Below are 21,464 nucleotides of genomic sequence, written 5' to 3'. Positions count from 1 at the left end.
TGTTTTGGCAAATATATTCAAATAATGTTCTCTCTATCCCTTTATGAAACTCGAAAAATTTTACTCAAAGAGTTATTTTGCCTTGCATTCATTTGCATGATTTGTTGGTAATCTGACATTGTAAATTCAATGCGCAACAGTGGTTCAGGTGCAATAAAGTACTATTGAATGAAATGTAATTTAGATTCAGAATAAAACCTATTGAGTGTGTCCATAACAACATAATAACTGAATTTCCCTTTGGCTGTAATGCTGATTTTATTATACTTTATTATTAGTATATTTATTCTAAATGCAGGGTTGGTTTGAAGGAAATTTAGAATTATACTTGGGAGTGTATCACCTTTAGACGTGTGTATTAAATAATAAATCTATATCACTGGCAGCTCCCTATTTGAAATGGAAATATTAAACATTCAAGCAAAAGTCCCCTAAATAAATATTCAGTGTGCAGGCAAGCATAGGCTTGTTTGAACCAGCTGCATTATTTTAAAGTGATTTGGCTGCTTTTTAAACTGCAATTCCACACAGTGAATACCGATAGTTTAAGTTTACATACAGTTTACTTATTTTTACTCTCCTATTTTAAAGGTAAAACATACCTCCCTGTTTAACATGAGTTCATCCAGTTAGACTTATGTAAAATGGGTTCAAAACACTTTCTGGACTTCCAAAATGAAACATTTTTTTTTTACACATTCCTCAGATTGAAAGGATACCACAATACTCTGTCCTTGATTGAAGGGACCATTTCCTGTACCCCTTGAGCTTACATTTTTATGCAATCCCAAAGCCTGGATTTGTGGAAAGGCCACAAAGGCCCAGACTTAGGGTGGGAGAATTTTAGGGGGGCGGCATGTTGCCCAACCACAACCTTATTGGTTCGAAAGCACTGGAGATTTGCAGGAGATACAATACTTTTTAAAAAGCACCAATCCCCAGTACTCCAGACTCGATGCTGAAAGTTTGCACATGAGTACAAAGGGAGGGAATGAACGGCGGTGGGTTGCTGCTATGTAAATCCGGCCCTGGCAATCCCTACCTCCCCTTGTTTCATTGTGAAGTGATGTTTCCTTGAATTGGAGTCCTTCTGTTTTGGTGTTTAATGGGATAGAATACAATGGGATATACAATTAACATTTTGTGTATAAATGAGGGTGTACTGTATATCCCCTTCTGTATTATTTTTTCAGTAAATATACAGTTCCTATATAAGAACTAATGGTATCCGAGTTTCTTTGTAAAAGTGTATGTATTGAGAGTTTTGTAAGTCAGCCTGTAGACCTTACCTCCAATATTTTTGCAAGTATGGTGAGAAGTTGCATGTAGCAGCGTTTTGCTAGTGCAAGCAGCTAGATAAAGGTACCCCAAGAATCTAAAACACATGTGTTTAGTGTTATAGTTGGTGGGGGAACAGGTCCTACCATGTGCAACCAGTGCTGTTGTTTTAAAAAAGAGAGTTTGTTTATACATCTGCTAACAGGATGTGAATATCCGCTTAGCGACCATGTTTATCCAGATATGAGGTATGCATGATCAAACAGATAAAATGCTCTCCATCCCATAGTTAAACTAGTTATAAAAATGATTGCTCATATTCTCACTACAATGTCAGGGGGGAAACCCTCCGATGTGCAATAACTCTTTCAGACAGCAGGTGGCAGTGGAAAAAAAATGTGAGCTAGCACTATGGTGATTCGGCAATTCTCCAATGCTCAGTTTCTCCTGCCTTAACTAGCTCTTTGTAATGTCAAAAGTGCTGTTTCATTTAGCTGATGGCTGTTTTTGGATTGTGGCTTTGTGTGACTTCCAAACATATATGAAAAATTGTACACAAGTAGTGACCTATTAGAAAGTCATTGTATGCTCTGTGGGGCTATAATTGTATTGTTACTTTTATTACTTCCTGTTCAGCTCCTGAGGAGCTCCTGAGGAGCTGAACAGGAAGTAATAAAAAGTAGCAATACAATTATAGCCCCACAGAGCATACAATAACTTTCTAATAGGTCACTACTTGTGTACAATTTTTCATATATGTTTAGAAGTCACACAAAGCCACAATCCAACAACAGCCATCAGCTAAATGAAACAGCACTTTTGTTGGATTGTGGCTTTGTGTGACTTCTAAACATATATGAAAAATTGTACACAAGTAGTGACCTATTAGAAAGTCATTGTATGCTCTGTGGGGCTATAATTGTATTGCTACTTTTTATTACTTCCTGTTCAGCTCCTCTCCTTTTTACCTTCGAGACATTTTATTTAAAAAATCACTACCTGGTTGCTAGGGTAATTTGGACCTTAGCAAACAGATACCACTGCATTATAGCCTTATTGTCCTTAATAAAGAGATGCAGGTTTATATATATATTGTGTATGACAATTACAGTTAAATTATATAATATTGTAATATTAAAGTGTTACTGAATCTTGGATAAAAGGTTTAATTACATTAAAAACTAATTTCAGAGTTGCCAAGGTTGTTAAATGCTATATTGCTCTTGATTTTAATCCCCATTGAACTAACCACTGATTATATTAGGTGATGGACAGTCTAATTAAACACCTTCACTTAAAATCTATGATAAAATAACCACATAATTCAGATGTGTTCAAATTATCATTCTACAAAGTCTTTCTATGAATCAGACAATAATAATGAGAAATAAAACCACTGAAAACCTGTCACTTCTATTCCATTTTTGCACAGTTTGATTTACTTTAAAAAAAAAAAAATCACTGCTAACATTAAAAAAAATTATAGTAATTAGAGTAAATCTGTAATGAAACCATGTTTGAGCTATAATTATTTATAAAGGTATTTTTTATGAATCTGTGTATAATGGAGTAAAAGCTGAAGCAGGACCCTCAACCTTTCTTTTGTAAAGTTCTAACCTATATTACTTATTACATTTTTGCATGTTTCTATTTGTAAAGAAATAATCAAATTGACACTTTGAAGTGCACTGCTTAGTTGTCCTTGGGGTTTGTGTGTCACTGGCAATAAAACTTTAATATGGAACTGTAATCCGTTACCAGGAATGTATTAAACTGGTGAAAGAAATGTTATTTTTGCAATACAATGTTTTTTAAGCAACATTTGACTATGTATACTTGCATGTAAATTGTGTATATAAGTGCACTGAATTAGATAAAGAAAACCCATTGCCTAGTCAAGTAATATAAAAAAAAGAATGCAGAGGAAAAAAGGGGACTTCTGCAAGTTATCTGCAAGCACATTCTGTATATCACTGATTTTTCATGGGCAGATATAAGGGGTAAATAAAAATGGAGATCTACACAGCAAATCATACCATCTAATATGGTGGCTTATAAGCAGTGGGTGAATCCCTGGTTAATAAATCTTGTCCTTTGTCATATTATGCACCAATAGAGCCTCTTTTTGGAGCCAAGAAGCTATGTTTGGAAGTTCTTTGTGTTGGTGCATGTGAACTAGGTAATTTTATGAGTTTATGAATAAAATAGAATAGGGCCTAAACAAAAAGATAAGTTTAAAAAAAAAATAGCCTTATTGCCATTTTTTTTCAGATTGTGTATTTTTATTTTCTGCTTAATGACCTCAAAAACCAGACAATACAAAATCCAGAAAAGACATAAAAAAAAGTAAAAGTTGAAGCCAGATTGCAAAAGTGTTAAATTAGTCCAAACTATTAAAAGCAAAAAGTCAAATTGAAGGTGATTCATCTCTTAAGCATGATTGGCTTCCTTCCCACCCCATAATAAAGATTACTTTCTAGAGTTTGATTCCCCTGATGTTGTAGCTGCACTGAAATAAAGTACAGTATCTTCTGGAAAAACACAATAACAATAATAATCTTTACAATGCATGATACTATCCTTAGTATCTTCTCTTCCTATTTTCTCTATTTACTTGCAGCTCACACATTAAACAAATGTCATATTTTTGATTCATAGTTCAATTATTTTCTTATTTCCACAATCGTTTAATTTTAAGTGCCGTAATAGTTATTAGATTAGTATGTCTGGGAAGGAGAAGCCTCTTTATTCAATACTGGCATTAATTACAATAGTTTCTCTTAAATTAGATTTACATTTTCCATTTGAGAATTAAAATCAATGCCCTCTTGCCCTTTTTATATTTTTCAGAAGCTTGTTACTCCCTTCACATCTTCGTTTTTTGTTTTTTTTTGTTGCTGTTGTCCTTCTGAATAGCTGGCTGAAATTTAGTAATGTATGAAAGTTGTGTAACTGTGTAAAAATAAATGCTACGTCTTGAGAGCACACAAATTATGAGTATTGCATTTATGTGTTACTTTTTAGTCATCCTCTATATATAGTTACAGTTATGGGATCTGTTACCCAGAATGCTTGGGACCTGGGGTTTTCTGGATTATAGATATTTCCGTAATTTGGATCTTCATACCTTAAATCTATTAAAAAGTAATTTAAATATTCAATAAACCCAATTTTGCCTCCCATAAGGATTAATTATATCTCAGTTTGGATGAAGTAATAAGCATACCTCCCAACTGTCCCGTTTTGAGCAGGACAGTCCCGCTTTTGACAGCTCAACCCGCAGTTCCAGCTTGTTACTGAAATGTCCCGACTTTCTCTTTCATCTCCTGCACTAAACAGCCAGAAAAAAGATTTCTAACTTAATTGGCTTTTGGAAGAGAGCCCAGAACAGCCACCAGGTGCACAAAGATACTTTTGTAACAATTTTGAGATAAGCAAATACGTAGTTGTAACTATTAATTTAAAAATGTCTCTTGGGAGAAGTTATACTCACGGTTTAAAGGGCAATTCACCTTCATTAGCAAAACTGTAATAACTTAAAAAAAACACAGAAATGTGTTCCAACTTTCATAACCTGCCAAATTTTGTAAAATAAACATGGTAATTAGGGGGTGTGGCCACAAAAATGAGCATGACCCAAAAAATTCCAAAGAATTGTAAAAATGTTTTCCCTCTTTCTATTTCTAAAATGTTGGGAGGTCTGAATAAGTACTGTTTTATTATTACTGGACAAAATGGAGTTTATGGGAGATGACCTTCCCTTAATTCTAAACTTTTTAGATAACTGGTTTCCGAATAATGGATCCCATACCTGTACAGGTATAGGATCCATTATCCGTAAAACCATTATCCAGAAGGCTCCGAATTACAGAAAGACTGTCTCCCATAGACTCCATTATAATCAATTAATTCAATTTTTTAAAGATGATTCTCTTTTTCTCTGTAATTATAAAACAGTACCTTGTACATGATCCCAAATAAGATATAATTATGTAAAACAATCCTACTGGGTTTAATTGTTTAAAAGTTTTTAGCATAAGAAAGGTATGAAGATCCAAATTACGTAAAGATCCCTTATCCAGAAAACCAGAGGTTCTGTGCATTCTGGATAACAGGTCCCATACCTGTACTTTATTAGTGGCTATTATATTAGTATCCTTAGTATAATTTTTTTGTTTTGCTGTATGACCACCTCAGTTCCTCTCAATTCTTAAACCTAGTTACTGTATCACCCTTAATTAATTTCAGTAAACAAAATAGGCATTGTCACACCAATTGGCCTTCAGACTAGGCCCAGCCCCCTTTGAGGGAGCAGACCTCCAGTTTGGGAACCGCTGTATTAGACATTTACTATAGCAATTTCACAGTGCTAAATCTTTTCATCAATCTTTAAATTTAATACTTGAAGTGAAAAAAATCTTATCAAAAAATTTTTTTTTCTTTCCAGCACCTTGCAAAGAAGGCAGAGGAGATTCAAGAATCACATCAATGGCGGGATCAGTTTTTGGTAAGTCCACCAGATTCCTGGATTTATTCTCTTCATATGAATCTACACAAGATAGTTATGGCTGCCATAATGACTCCATAGATTTCTCTTAATGACTTTATCATGTCCACATCTTATTTCTTTATTCCCTTAAATAGGTATGTGCCAATAAGTTAATTAAAATAGATACAGCAATGACAAATAACTGTAGAGAAAACAAGTTCCAAACAAAAATGCCATTAAAGCAAATTTTCTTATTAAAATGCCTTTATTCGTAATTTTCAATGGAAATTGAACCCTTTGTATTTATCACAGGTCTGCAACCTCAAGAATTCTCTAAAATAAACAAATAATTTTATACTGTAGGTCCATATTTGAAATGAAACCATCAAGTTTCCATAAAATCCAAAAAATCGTACATGGCCCAAACTAAGTCAAGCCTATAGAGGATCCTTTCAGAGTCATATTTTGGGGGACTCTCTTCAGCTGATCACTGGTCTTGAGGTTTGGTTTCAGAAGCAGACCTGCAGTTAATGAAAATAAGTCCCCTTTAAGGGTTATCTTGAATGTAGGCACAAAGGACTTTACTGCAGAATCATCTTGTTCTACTGTTACTCTCCTAAGGGCAGTTATAAATCTGCCATCATGAAGTAAGAAAGGAATCCCTTCCCCCTTTGAAGGCTTCAGATGGTTTATTTGCCTTCCTTTGGCTAGCAGTTGACTGGCAGGTTTCATTTAGACAAAAAGGCTGAACTTTATGAGGCACATTTATCAAGGGTCAAATTTCGAATTCACATGAGTTTTTTAAACTCCCTTAAATTCAAATGAATTCCAAATTCAACTTGGCAAAATCTATTAATAAAATCGAATTGTTAAAACTTGGACGAATTTAAACAACCCCAAAACTCAAATCAAATCAAATTCAATTCGAACAAACTCAATTTGAGTTTTTTCTCCGAAAAATTTAGACTGTCAGGAAGGCTGCAAACATTTCCAAATTGATCCCTGGACCTCTCCCGTTGACTTAAACAGTAATTCGGCAGGTGTTAGGTGGCAATAGTCGAATTCTTAAAGGGCCAAATTATGATCTTGAAAATCTAATTAACATTTTTTTAAAAAAACTCGAATCAAGTTTGGATAATTCGCTAGTCAAGTTTGACAGTTTTGACCATAAAAAAATTAGAAAATTAGAATTTTCAATTCGACCCTTATTAAATCTGCCCTTATCTGTCTTTTTTTTTTTTTTCAAACTAAATTTCTACTTACCATGTAAGAACTTAACTTATTTTTAGAGCTGTGAGGAAGGGATCCAATATCAAAATTCTTCAGATAAATCCAGCCAACAGAGTTTAAGAGAGTGTTCAAGCAATGCTATTGTGTTTTCTTATGGCAATGGGCATTGTCCATGACCTCTGTATTTATTCCTTTATATGGTTTTGTGTATTTTTCTACTTGAAGGTAATTTATTGTGGCAGTACCATACTTTCAGTGCTGCTGGCCAAAAGTACAGTGTAAGGGCTTTATTTGTGGCATAAAGTGTTACATGTCTGTAAGCTTCCTACAAAAAACTGTGCATAGCTTTGAAAAGCATCTTAAAGGGGAACTATTGCGAAAATGAAAATTTAATATACGCTTCCTCATACTGTAGTAAGAAACTTTATAAATACAATCAATTAAAATGTCTGAATTGTTTCTGAAATAATCAAGTTTATACTCACTATTCCTCTCTCAGCATCTGTTTCTCTTCATTCTCTCTTCATGCAGCAGTTTTGTGTCAGATGAATGATCCGATATATTTTATGGGCGGGGGGCTCCCTTTCCTAGCATATTTATTATAGCTCACTCAAATAACTGATTCCAGTACAAACAAAATAACTGCATAATACACAAATTCTGCATGTACAGAGACAGGATTTCTGGTGATTTGAGCACTAATACATCTTATGGGCAAAAGGAGCCCTCCTATAAGATACAGTGGATCTAACTGTCCATGAATACCTGACACCCAATGAGGGTAAACAGATGCTGAGAGAGGGATAGTGTACATAAACTTGATTATTTCAGAAACGGTACATAATTGATCGTATTTAGAACATTTCTTATTTCAGCATGATGAAGCTTATATAACATTTTCATTTTTGCGATAGTTCCCCTTTAAGCTAAATACTCTTAAATTACTCTTTTCCCCTTGTTACACACCTAAAGTTATCTCTGCTGCTCTATTTTCAAACACTAAAGCATAGAGCTCTACTACATATTTGAATGAAAATGTATAAAGCCTTTTCTGCCTAATTATGCCAGTCTAAGCCCAGTTTAGCAGTTTTGTCTTAATGGCAATTGTAGAACTCCCTAGTCCAGTAACTATTCATTTTTTAAAAATTCATGTAAGACTGCTTGACTTTTTTATGGAATCTGGGAATTGTGATTAAGCAATGGCTGTAAAACAAAATGCAAAATCCTAGCTAAGTAAAAGTTTGAGCCTCTTGACTTTTATTAATGCGCTAGATTGAATACTAATGTAAGTCTATCCATTCCAGTAGTAAGCCGGGGGGTATAAAGACAGGCAGATGTACAGGAAATGTAAATGGGATACTCTTAACCGAAGACAAATGCTCAAATATTTGAAAGGGAAAAGTAATTTTCTGGAAACTGCAAGGTACAGTCCCTTGATGACTCTAAGCAGCCTAATTTTTCTGTGCTTACCCACACTGCAGCTAGTAACCCTTAAAGGGATACTGTCATGGGGAAAAAATTTTTTTCTCAAAATGAATCGGTTAATAGTGCTGCTCCAGTAGAATTCTGCACTGAAATCCATTTCTCAAAAGAGCAAACAGATTTTTTTATATTCAATTTTGAAATCTGACATGGGGCTAGACATATTGTCAATTTCCCAGCTGCCCCAAGTCATGTGACTTGTGCTCTGATAAACTTCAATCACTCTTTACTGCTGTACTGCAAGTTGGAGTGATATCACCCCCTCCCTTTTTCCCCCAGCAGCCAAACAAAATAACAATGGGAAGGTAACCAGATAACAGCTCCCTAACACAAGATAACAGCAGCCTGGTAGATCTAAGAACAGCACTCAATAGTAAAAACCCATGTCCCACTGAGACACATTCAGTTACATTGAGAAGTAAAAACAGCAGCCTGCCAAAAAGCATTTCTCTCCTAAAGTGAAGGCACAAGTCACATGACAAAATGTCTAGCCCCATGTGAGATTTCAAAATTGAATATAAAAAAATCTGTTAGCTCTTTTGAGAAATGGATTTCAGTGCAGAATTCTGCTGGAGCAGCACTATTAACTGATTCATTTTGAAAAAAATAATTTTTTCCCATGACAGTATCCCTTTAACGGAATACTCTGATGAGAAAACATGTTTTTTTTTTAATGCTTCTCCAGCAGAATCCTTTTTTTTTAACATCATATTGTTTTAAATGTAATTTTGAAATTTGACATGGTGCTAGACATTTTTGTAGTTTCCCAGGTGCTTCCAGTCATGTTACTTGTAATCTGATAAATTTGTTACTTTTTACTGCTGTACTGCAAGTTGGAGTGATATAGTAAGATGCTCCCTTTCCCTACCCTCAGCAGTTGATCAATAGAACAATGGGAGGGTAACCAGATAACAGCTCACTGACACCTCTTCTGAAGGATTCAGCTGCCTGAACTGTTAGGAGCTCAATGGGATAATAGCACTGTCTATACTGCCTCTGATTAATTTAGGGTGGCTTCAGGCATTTTTTTATTCCAGCTAAAACACACTGTGAAAAAACATCCCATGTGCCACCACCCTCAATTAGCTTGTGCAGTAAAGGAAATATAAATATATAAACAAAGTATGTACTTGTTAAGGGTACATTGACATCTATGAACATTAACTCCTGACTTTAAATACATAACACAGTAAGGGGCAGAACTAGTGGCACCCAAAATAGATTAAATACAGTGATATACAGAGGGTAGTGGTACCAAAAATGCATTAAATAAAGTAAGAAGCTGTGGGAACTTTAGCTACAAATACATGAAATACAATGAGAGGTAGATATAAGAATATCTCCCAATAAGAATAAACTCTGTTTTTGCTATGACTTGGGTTGTATTGAAGTGAATTGAGTAGGAGAAACAGCTTATCTGAAAGTGTGTAGTGCTGGCTCCTTCTGAAAGCTCAAAATCAGACACAATGCTCTGAGATGGCTAGCTACACACAAATATTACAGCTAAAAAATACATTTGTCAGAAAAAGAATACAATTTTAAATGCTAGAGGGAATTATTTGCAATTATACTAGTGTTTTGGAGCACAATAGGAATCAAAGTGATAGTGATTATTGAGGCATTAAAACTGGCATGCAGAATGCTGCTGCCTCCTACCAGAGTAAAAGCTCTACTGACCCTTTGTGGTTATAGAACTGTCAATGGGGCGTCCCAAGACTGAGTCACCTTTTTATTATACTGTGTTAAACAATAAATGCCAGAAAAATGGTGTAAAAAACAGTGTAAAATAAATGTAATTAAATTAATCAAGATGTGTGTTTTATTTTACACCATCCAAATGCTCGATTTGACACCATTAATTTACACTACTTCAGATCTTCTGAAATCCAAGTAGATGGGATAATTCAAGTGGCAAGTAAATTCTGGTGGGGGGGGGCCTGCAAAGAAAGAATAAATGCTGTATATTGCCAATAGCATTTTCTAACGGCTGCTTCCATTTATACCAGATTTTTACATGTTTGCTGAAAATCAATACACAACTTGACAAGTACTCCTCTTTTACACTGTGATGCCTGTTGATGTACTTGGTGTGGTGTATTTGGTTGCTGTTTTTTGCACAGCATGATAAATAGGCTTGAGAGGACTTCTTTGAAAAGTGCTTAGTATGAATTTATTGGCATACATGAACAGCCTGTGGATCTACTAGATTATAGAACACTCTGGATGCAACTGCTGCCTTTGGCTATATAGGAATGATGTGAGTTAGTGAGAAGTTAAAAATATTGCACCTCTAAACGGTGAAAAATACACCTGCTTTCTACTGTAAGGTAGAATGGTGATAAACAGGGCAATACATCTAACCATTGGTTACTGCCCCCCCTCTTCTAACTAGAATAGAAATACTACTACTGGGCAATAATCTGAATCTCAAATAATTTTTTAGGCTTACTATGCACTATACTATAAACTAGAGGGCACTGTTTAGTTATGTGCAGCTACATGTAATATCAGCAATAGTTCTGGGTCGCAGGAAGAGTATCAGTCCACTTAAAGATTAAAGATTCCATAATTGAAGGCAATTTAATTACTTAAAACGTAATTTGCAAGATGAGTTGAATTTCAAAACTTTAAAGGCTGCTCTTCTTGTTGAAGGTACCCTATAGAATACAATTTAGTAAGATGGCTGCAATATCACTTTATACTTTATATAGTTAATTATTGTGTGAATGAAGTAGCTGCAATGCTATTGCCTTTAAAAGTGACCATGTAAGACCTTAAATGCCATTACTATTTTTATTTTCTTCTAACAGTTGATTTATAATAACTACCACACAAACCGATTCAGTGAAAAGAATTTGAGTCCATACGTCTGTATTTTGAAGTACATTGGTAGAAATGCATATGCATTTTCTCATTTAAATTCTAATAATTTGTGTATCCCTTTTTTTGTAATAGGGTACACATCTAATGACAATAATGAGCTTCATTAATGCTCGACATGTCTAGCTTTTTCCAAATGGTATGTAAAGTATTTGTAATCCCTTCTATTAATCTCCATCCTAATTTTCGCTTGTTTCTTTGAATCTGCTTTACTGTGAAACCTGCCATTTAGCTGCAGATTTGGTTTGTCTATTAGACTATGTTGTGCCTAGCACAGCATAGGTAACATTAAGTTGTCTAAATAATGTGCAAGGGTATATACAATTTGTCTTTATATACTTCATACTATATAAGTACAATATGTGTTGTATTGGTTGATAGTAGCTGTCAATATCCAGGGGTCTTGGTAGTTTTTCCTTCTGTTCTAAGCTTATGGTAAAACATAAGTTACACGGAAATGTTTTATCTGGGCTCCAAAGAACAGTTAAACACTGGGATTCAAACTTCTTCTTGTTAGCAAAAGGGCTCCCCAGGATAAGAAGTACAAAATATACCTAGGACAGTGGATTACTGTGAAAAAAACACAGGATTGTCTAGAAAATCCAAGAGATTTTGGGAGCATGAGATTGCAGCCCTGTCTTTTGTAGTTTTGGACATTTTCTACAGGATGTTTAAATATATTATTTGTCATTTATTAGATTACTTTGTCCTGCATTAGTGCTTTCCTATGTGTTTCTATATGTTGTTTTTATCAAGGTGGCTATATAAGTAATGTTTAACTGGTTTGTATTTAGAGATAATTGACTTTACATATTTATGTTACCAAAATTTGTACTCATTTCATAATATGATAAGTTATTATGGGCTTGCTGGTGTTACCTCAAGTCTTAATATTCATATTTACATAAATATATCCTTGGCCAACAACTGGTACAGGGCAAATGTATTGTTATAATGTATTTATAAAGCACCAACATACTTGTTGGGTGTACATCAAAAACATATATATTCGATAACAATACTGACCAATTAGGTTATATTTATCAAAATGTGAGTTTAGAGCTTAATAAATAAAAACTCACCCATCTTCTATTAATTCCTATTGGATTTTCAGTACCATATTTATCAAATGGTGAGTTCTCACTTTGATCCATTGATAAATACAATTCTAAAAATCCCATAGGAATGAATGGGTGAGTTATTTTTTTTTTAAACTCTAAACTCACATTTTGATAAATACGCCCCTTAGAATTTACAATCTAAGATTAAACAGATGTATGAGATACAGTATGGGGGATTAGCCATACTAAAATTTCTGTATATTACATAATTTTTTGTGTGATCCTATAGGTTCCCTGTTAACCCTTTGAATGCCACAGACCTCAGTGCTAACATGATAGTTCCAGTTTGTTAACACTTTAGATGCGGCATTTCTGGGTTCATTTTTATCCTATGGGAATGCATTTCTTAGCAGCACATGTTGCAATTTGGGTTAATCCATTGACTCTTTATTAGAATCTTTCTGTTTGTGTTAAATAGGGATGCACCGACTCCAGGATTCAGTTCGGGATTCGGCCAGGATCTTGCCTTTTTCAGAAGGATTCAGATTCGGCCGAATCCTTCTGCCGAACCAAACCCTAATCCTAATTTGCATATGCAAATTAGGGGTGGGAGGGAAATCACGTGACTTTTTATCACAAAACAAGCAAGTGAAAAATATTTTCCCCTTCCCACATATGCAAATCACGATTTGGATTCGGTTCGGTATTCAGTTGAATCTTTCGCGAAGGATTCTGGGTTTGGGCCGAATCCCAAATAATGGATTCGGTGCATCCTAAGCCTTAAATCATTTCAACATTTCGTCTTGGACAAAGCTGTAACAGTAAAATTATTATGTTTCTGTGGGTCTGTTTTTTTTTCAAGTGTTTTAACACTTTTCCCACCAGCTATTAGCTGTGCACCGGGATTGCTAGGTGTTTTGATTATGGTTCTAATAGTCTCTCGGAAATAATTTTCACACCACACCTGGTATGCTAAGCAAACCTTTATTACAGAAAAAGTTTGTAAGAGAATAAGATATGCCTCACTATTTGAGCAAAGTAAGCAGGCATCTTCATCTGCGCCAAGTGACTGGGAGATCCCAATTCAGTCATCAGAGAAGCCACAAACTGTGCACAAAGGCCCTGGGCAGTATGCAAGTTTACTCCACAGGAGAGATCTCAGCCAACAAAATGGGGACCCAGGGTTTATATGTTCTAATAAACAACGAGCTCATACATTAAACCACTTGAGCAACAACAGATCTTGCTTCCAATGTGCTCATCAGGAGCTGGCCAGGCTTCCAACAAACACACCCAAAGCAGAGATCTTATCGGTTACTAGTATTTGAGTACATATTCTGCCCCTGGCTATAATAAAGGAAGTACTCATGAAAACTTCCAGAAGACATAAACATATCAGGAACTAATAGGAGTCATAAACATATTACGTCATTGAGTAATTGAGTTCAATAGTTCCTTTCCTACAAAGCTGTCTTATACAAATTATTGGGTTCAAGAGTTCTTTGCTGCAAAGCCTCCTCATACAAGATATTTGTATCAAAGTATTACCCTGAGCCACCATTGAAAAAACTCCTCTCAATACACTAGGCTAACCATTTTCCTTTAGTGTAACCTTAAAAAAAAGTGTTGGTGCCTGCAGTGTTGGGATGAAAAGGGTTAAAAGAATAAATAGTGTGTCCAGCTTAGTTAATTTTAAACCAGTGGCATTTTTATTTCATATTTTTATGCAGAACATTGCCTGTAATTTTTGTTATGAGCCTAATGTCATTTATAATATTATAATTTAAAATGAACATTGACACGTTGAGCTGATTGTTAAATACAGCATAATTTTAAGGTTGGCACAGCTAGCTTTCTTACTGCTAGCAAAAACTGGAAAAATTAAAGGTTGAAAGTCAGAGTTAGAAGCAATTTAATTGATGAATTGCAATCTGACTGCACCAGGCTATTATTAGAAACCAAATGATTCCAGGAGACGAGAGAAGCTAGCTGCTTATTTTGAAGTGTCAGTGTTGTTGCTAATGAACACAGACTGTATATGGTTATAAACAGAGAGAATAATTCTGGGGGAGTAAAAGCCTGAATATTTCAAGCCATTGTACTCTTCCTGAACATAAGCAAGCTCAAATATACAATATAGAAAATTATAGCCAGGATATTTCAGGAATAGAATTGTTTTGTTCCTCTTAATATTACGTGCAAAAAAATGTCACTGTTATTGTCAGCAATTTTTACTATTCGACAAGAAGAACAAAAAGAAATTATCCAAGACATAACAGTATAATTCATTTTATGTTGATGCTGTTGTTTCTATTTAAGTGTTCAAGTACAGTACATCCATATTTTTAATTACATGTTTTAGCAGTAAATCAGACATGCATGATCTAACCTATGTACAGATCAAACTCATTGCTGTCTCAAAATTTGTTTTATTTTCTACTAGTTAATTACTAGCATTAACTGTTCAAATATGCACATGCACCACATTTGTATCCTTTGACTCAAAAGCAGCTGCTTTTACCTGGAGCAAGTCCCACATGCTTTTTGCATCACTCCTGTAGCTTACTGGCACTTACAGGGATACATAATTTATTTTCTTGAAGGTACAGTATAGATCTCCATAAACTATGATATGAGGTGATCTAATTTGATGACATTTGTCCCAACTAATATTTCAGGAGAGTTCATTTAGCTCTTTTGAGGTATATTTTGAGTTCTCAACTTGAATTAAAAGAGAAGGAAAAGCATTTTTACTAAAAAAAACTAAATTAGGCACCCTAAGTGATTGTTTCTACTTAACTGACAGCCCAGGCCGATGCTCCTATCAGCAGAAAACTGCACCGACCCAGGGTTCTTCCAGCAAGCACCAAGGAGCAATCGTCTTCCTGCTTCTTCTCTCTTCTCAAATTTCCCAGGGCAGATGCATGAACAGTAAAACAAAGTAGTCGGCTTTTTCGTTAAAGTTTGGCTTTTCGCTCTAATGCACATGCACAGCCGTGGCTTGTTCTATTATATAGAAATATGTTGAGATAGAAAAAAGATGTAAAAATTATAATCTAGCACAAAGAACAACTTTTCCCCCCTAGAGTCATAATTATAGTTCTGAAGCAAATGCAGTTCTGCATATACATAAGTATGTCTGCTTGCCTTTCTCTTGCTTTTGCTCTTTCTTTCTTCCTAAATATAAACAAGTTAGAAAGGAGCTTAATAAAACTGTATGATGGATAATAACTGTCCTGTATACTTGACCTGTGTGAAAGATGAAGTATGGACCTTATACACCAAGCTGGTTGCAGTTCATTGCAGGCCATTAAGTAGTGTCCAGTCATCTAGTAATTATGTTTATGTAATTTAATATTTCTTATTCCTGGCAATGGTAATTTTTCATGCTAAATTGCAAAAAAAATAAAAAAAATTTAATGCTGAATTCCAAAAAAAGATCAATCATTCATTCTTTCTGGCTTAGGGGCCTGTGACACAATCGTCACTCCCATGGGTTTAAAGGAATATGAGAAAGGTAAAAAATATTTGCAGTTATTGCTTTGATTTCCCAAAACAGACATTTTATCATTACCGTCTCTATCTCACTTGATTGCTTTGGAGTAACTGCTTTTCAGAAAAGGATTCTATTCTTCATTCATCTCATTTCATAACTATATATGTTCTATGCTGTGATTGCTTCACCTAAAATCTTTCATTATATCTTCAATTTTCCTAATGTCCATTGGAATTAATGTTTAATCATGATCAACTGAAGCCACCATGTATTTTGTGAATGCAGTAAATGCTGCTAATACAACTTTGCCCTATAAATATTTTATAAAATATTGTGCAGATATATCGGCATGACATAGATCTCTGATCTTGCCACAGTGCAGTATAAAATGTCATTCAATGGAATCTCTGTTTATTCATTTTACTATAGTGTACATTATTTGGACTGGAATGCTCTTAAAAGATTTTTACTATTGAAACATAAATCTAAAACTCCTTGCCAATAAAAAAATTAAGGAAAGTAAGAACTATAATAACATAGCCTTATATTAAGGGTAACTTTTTTTTCTCTGTATTGTGCCATGATGCTAGCATTTTCCTAATTAGGGATGTGCGAATTTAACCCATTTTGCATTAAAGTCTATGGGCAACAAATTTTTTTGACACGCTACAAATTCTTTTTGATGAGCAGCATTTTTTTTCTGCCATTGAAGTCTATGGGCATCATTTCCACTGCAAAATGTGGCAAAAAAAATGTGCTCATCCCTACATCCTACATTAACTAGTTTGTTCATGTACCAGGCTTGTATCCATATAGCAATATACAATTTTAAAGCATTTTTAAATGAATAATGGAAACATTTATGGTCATGCCTCTAAACCCAAAATTGGAGAAAGAAGAAGATGCACTCGTACGGTTAGATGCGGAGTACCTCCAAACTTTTTATTGTTGCGAAGTACGAGGGATCAAACGTTTCAGAGGCCTCACGCCTCATTTATCAGTGAACTCTATGTACACCACATCTAACCATACGAGTGCATCTTCTTTCTTCAATTTTGGCTTACTTTCGCGTCAAGCCACGTGATTATCAAAAGGTAGAACCGACAAGGAAGTGTGTATAAAGTCGCAATAAACCTTGAGTGTATTGAACCCCTAATCTAATGCTTCTCAACCCAGCTACCCTTCTATCTGCACAGCAACAATCTGCTTTAGCTAAATCTGTTCATTTCACACCTCTGGGTGTTTTTTCCCTTCCTTTCTGTCTGTTATGTAAAATATGTTTATAAAACTCTGGGGCTATGTCTGTCGTCTAGGATAAACCAATGCCTCTATTATTTGCAAATGACATAAACAGTGGTGTCTTAACCAAATAATATGTAAGGTTTATTTTGCAGAAGAACTCATTAGCAGCTATGAAATCATTTGCAGAGTTTTATTAGCTGATCTTTTGATGTTCCAAATTAACTGCATGTGACTGTGACTGAAGCCAGGAGCTGTTTGATCTAGAGAAGATGGAGCAACACATTCCAAAGATTGTACTAAATAAATAAATAAATGAATAAATATGAAAATTGAGAAGGGGTTTCCACTTATATAGATTTGTTTTCTCTGGTCTACATGCAACTTTTCTACAAAATTATGAATAATGATGTGTGAATCTGTCCCTGCGAAACGGCGAAACATTTGTGAAACGCATTGAAGTCAATTGGCGTCAAAATAATTTTGACGTGCGTCAATTTTTGATGCATGCAAGACTATTTTGTGCATTACTCAATGAGCGTCCAAATAATTTTGACGTGACAATTTTTATTTGCCCATCACTAATTATGAAGTAAATGTTATTTAAAATATATTATTCTTTATAACAGGTAGGTGCTAAAGCTCAACCTCTGATCTTGCTAACCAGTAAATATTCAAAGAACATATGGCAGCAGTGCATCTTTTCTTCAATTTCCATTAAAAAACAGAAACAAAAGTTTCTTAGAAGTAGTATTTGAATCACATTTTATGTGCTTGTGTTCAAGCTGAAGTGAAAATTGCTTCTGATCACAGCTTCTATGTTCTTGGAACAGGCTGATGAATTGACAATTACTAGGTCAAAAGAAGAATCTTCTAATGTTATATATACATGCTTTGGTATCCATTTTAACACCACTGCTCTGGTAAAAACCAATTATAATAAAAATACATTCTCTGATGGTTGTGTGGGATGAAACATAACAGACCCATTAGTTTTAACAGAAAATACAATTCTCTGTGCTGCTTCTTGTCTTTTAGAGCATTTACACTACACTTTCTACTAAACTACTTTTCACATAAAAAACCCCCATAGCAAAATGAATAGCAGTCAGGTCTCCATAAAAAATTGCAAAATGCTTGCAACCAAAAAAGATTTCAAAGGCCAGGGGCAGGCACATTTAGCCTCAATGGGTTTTGCAGGACTACAATTACAAGCATTCCTCCACTTGTTGAGCTGGTTAGGAGACTCTGAAGTGCTGAAGGTTTTTATTAAAACCATTTAGATTTGCCCCAGTGCTGTAAATCATAGCAAGTAATCAGCTTTGACTGGCTTAGTATAGTTAGAATAGTAAAAGTGTCTTTCTTACTAATATTTATTGCTATTGATTACTGCTTTGGGAAAAAGGATTCATATCGAAATAGTCAGATAATTGGATTATCGGTCACCTCAACTACTTTGATTCGTCTGCAGTTAGTCGGATTTAAGATTTATTCTAATTACTAAGTCTATCACTATTGAGAATGTTATTGTCATTCCTTTCTTTCTGAAGAAAGTAATGTCTTCCGGAACTGGTAATTCAAATGCTTTCAGCTTTTCAGCCATTTTTAAACCTTCCATAGGGCATACAAATATACATTATTGACTCTTCTATATAAGGAGTCCTAGAATTTGTACATATGAGTCACACTGAGCACTTTGTCCACCATTCATTTCAGTGGAGAGCGCATGGGGTTGTGCCTGCAAGATACAATATTCCAGAAACTGCTCTGGCGGTAGTTTAATGCATTATTAAGATCAGTGAATTGATCCTATGATTTTCAGCATTTACATTAGTGTTCATAGGTTTAGAATTGCCTCAAATGTTTATTTTTTAATGTTTTTATATGGATATTTATATTCACTAAGGTAGCATTAAAGCAATCAGAAATTATGGTCAAAATCTTGATAATGTCATAACATTCTATTTAATTCATATAACTCCATCAAATAATCTACCATTTGCAGCAATTACAACTTTGTTGTAAATTGGCATGCTGGCTGTTAGATTTAAAGATATTCAAGGGAAATTTTGACTGAAGATTTCTGTAGATTTCTGTAGTTTTTCCCAGAGGTGCAACTAGTTTGCTGGGCATTTGTTTTACCTTACAGTGAAGCTCTTCCCAAAAGTGCTTCATAGAGTTGTGCTTTGGCATGTGTGCCTGTGAGTCCTTCAAAAGCAGTATTCCTGCTTCCTGTGTCTTCCTCTTGTGAGGCTTAACATTCAATCAGTGATTTATATAAATAAGATACCGCCTTAATTTTGCTATTAAGATATAGTATGCTTTAAAATAAGCATCTGGCACATGGGAAGATATGTCCATCCCAAACCTGGCATGAATTGCATGCTGTAACTGAGCATCCTGAAATCTTTGCAGAGGGGTTTGATTGACAGGCGGTAATCGTAACCTCCAATATATCAGATCTTGAAGTGTCACTACCCTCCTGGCAGACCTGCCTAAAATGTAAAAATTTTTTAATAATGCCAAATTAAGAGAAATAAACAGGCTAACAAGTATAGATGAGCAAAAATTTTCTCCAAGTTTTGCAGCAAAACAATGCCCATATAATACTTCAATGGGCAAAAAATTTGTTGCGCGTCAAAAAAAGTGTCACCCATTGACTTTAATGTGTTTCAGTTGATTTTCAATACTCCGAGAATTTTTGGTAAAAAGCAAAATGGGTCAGATTCGCCATCACTACTAACAAGTTTAAATACTTTAACAGACTCTAGCCAGGACCAAAGCATAGTCTGTATTGTTAAGGGCAAAGACTGTGAAGTCGTGGCAGTTTCCTATAAGGAAATGTTTTCAGTACATCTTTTGACTGTTAGCTTACTTAGGAACTGAATGGATCTTTAGCCTCTGCATGAAACTAGGAGTGCACATACGAAAGTTGTGGAGTAATTTTATATCTGGAAGACCCAGGCCACCTTAATCAACTGCAGCCACCAAAGTTTTATATGAGAGCCCAAACAAAACTAATGATTTGTGTAATCTCTTGCTGCCTGTAAACTTTTCCGGTGCATATATCACAAAATATGAACATTTTGGCTGACAAATCATTTTAAACCAATTGACATGGCCCCAAATCGATAAGGGAAGCTTTTTCCAAGTGTTCTATGCTTTAATAATTTTCTCTAGGAGAAGGTCCAAATTATCCTCCACATATTGATGCGGCTTACCAGAATCTATCACTTCTAAATACCTAAACAGGCCCACCCACTGCATATTCGAACACTTTCAAAATCTTGACATATTCAGCTGAGCAGCTTTTCCGGAATACGATTGTATCTCCGTTCAGATATAACCAAAATATGTATCCAGTCTCTTATTATCTCCCACCTTGAACACTACAACCTACTCTACCTCACAGGTGTTCCAACAAGTTGCCTTTCACAACTCCAATCTGCTCTAAATGCTGCTGCTATCTCACCATCAACATCATCTGATCCCCTGTGCATATGCCTTCACTGGCTCCCAATCTCCTCTAGAATCAAATTCAAATTACTGACACATTGAATGCCCTTTAGAATGAAGCCCCCCCCCCTATATTTAATCTCTGATCTCGAAATACACTCCTTCAGACAACCTTAGGGTTGCAAATTCAGATGACTTTGGAATCCCGAAGCGATATGTATGCAACCCCACTGGCGATTTGCATTTTTGCCAGCGGGAAGGCATTTTGGGGAGATTAGTCGCTCACATTAGAGAATATTTGTGGCTGGGCAACTAATCTCCCCATCTGCCACCACCCTAAGTCTCTCTTCTCCTCTTATCACTTCAGCCCATTCCCAGCTACAAGACTTCTCTCAGGATTCTGCTTTTCTCTGGAACTCTCTGCCTCAAGCTGTCAGATTTTCTCCTTCCTTCCAAACTTTCAAACACTTCCTCAAGACCCAACTGTTTAGGGAAGCTTATTCAATGTATCTTAATTATTCAGACATAAATGTATTATAAATCACAAAATTGTTTCTATAAACCTTATGTCTCAATTATACCTGAACCCTTTAGTTTGTAAGCTCTCTTGAGTAGGGCCCTCTAATTCTATCGTACTCTGTAAACTCTTGTCTGTTATTTACTATTTGTTCCCTGTTTGTTATCTAATGAAAATCACTGTGTAACTTGTTAGTACTTTATAAATTATTGATGATGATTACTTATAGTGTTCCTTTATCTAAGGGTAATTATTTCTAAAGCTTAAACTGCAATGGTTTGTTGGTTCTGTTTACTGTTGTGTTGTATGTATGCTATTTTACATTTTGTTCAATTG

General features: G+C 35.0%; 1 protein-coding gene across 7 annotated transcripts in view; it reads left to right on the top strand.

Moving 5' to 3' along the window:
- Positions 1 to 21,464, top strand: part of cacna2d1.L (calcium channel, voltage-dependent, alpha 2/delta subunit 1 L homeolog) — a 303,885-nt gene that overhangs the window by 112,735 nt on the left and 169,686 nt on the right. For all 7 annotated transcript variants that reach the window (XM_041586546.1, XM_041586550.1, XM_041586549.1 and 4 more), the window contains exon 4: positions 5,726 to 5,785. In XM_041586546.1, coding sequence (XP_041442480.1) covers positions 5,726 to 5,785 — 60 coding nt within the window. The remainder of the gene's footprint in view (positions 1 to 5,725; positions 5,786 to 21,464) is intronic.

This window comes from Xenopus laevis, chromosome 3L (assembly GCF_017654675.1).
Source record: "Xenopus laevis strain J_2021 chromosome 3L, Xenopus_laevis_v10.1, whole genome shotgun sequence".
In the NCBI taxonomy this organism is placed as follows: Eukaryota; Metazoa; Chordata; class Amphibia; order Anura; family Pipidae; genus Xenopus; species Xenopus laevis.
This window is presented reverse-complemented; position numbering and strand designations above follow the sequence as displayed.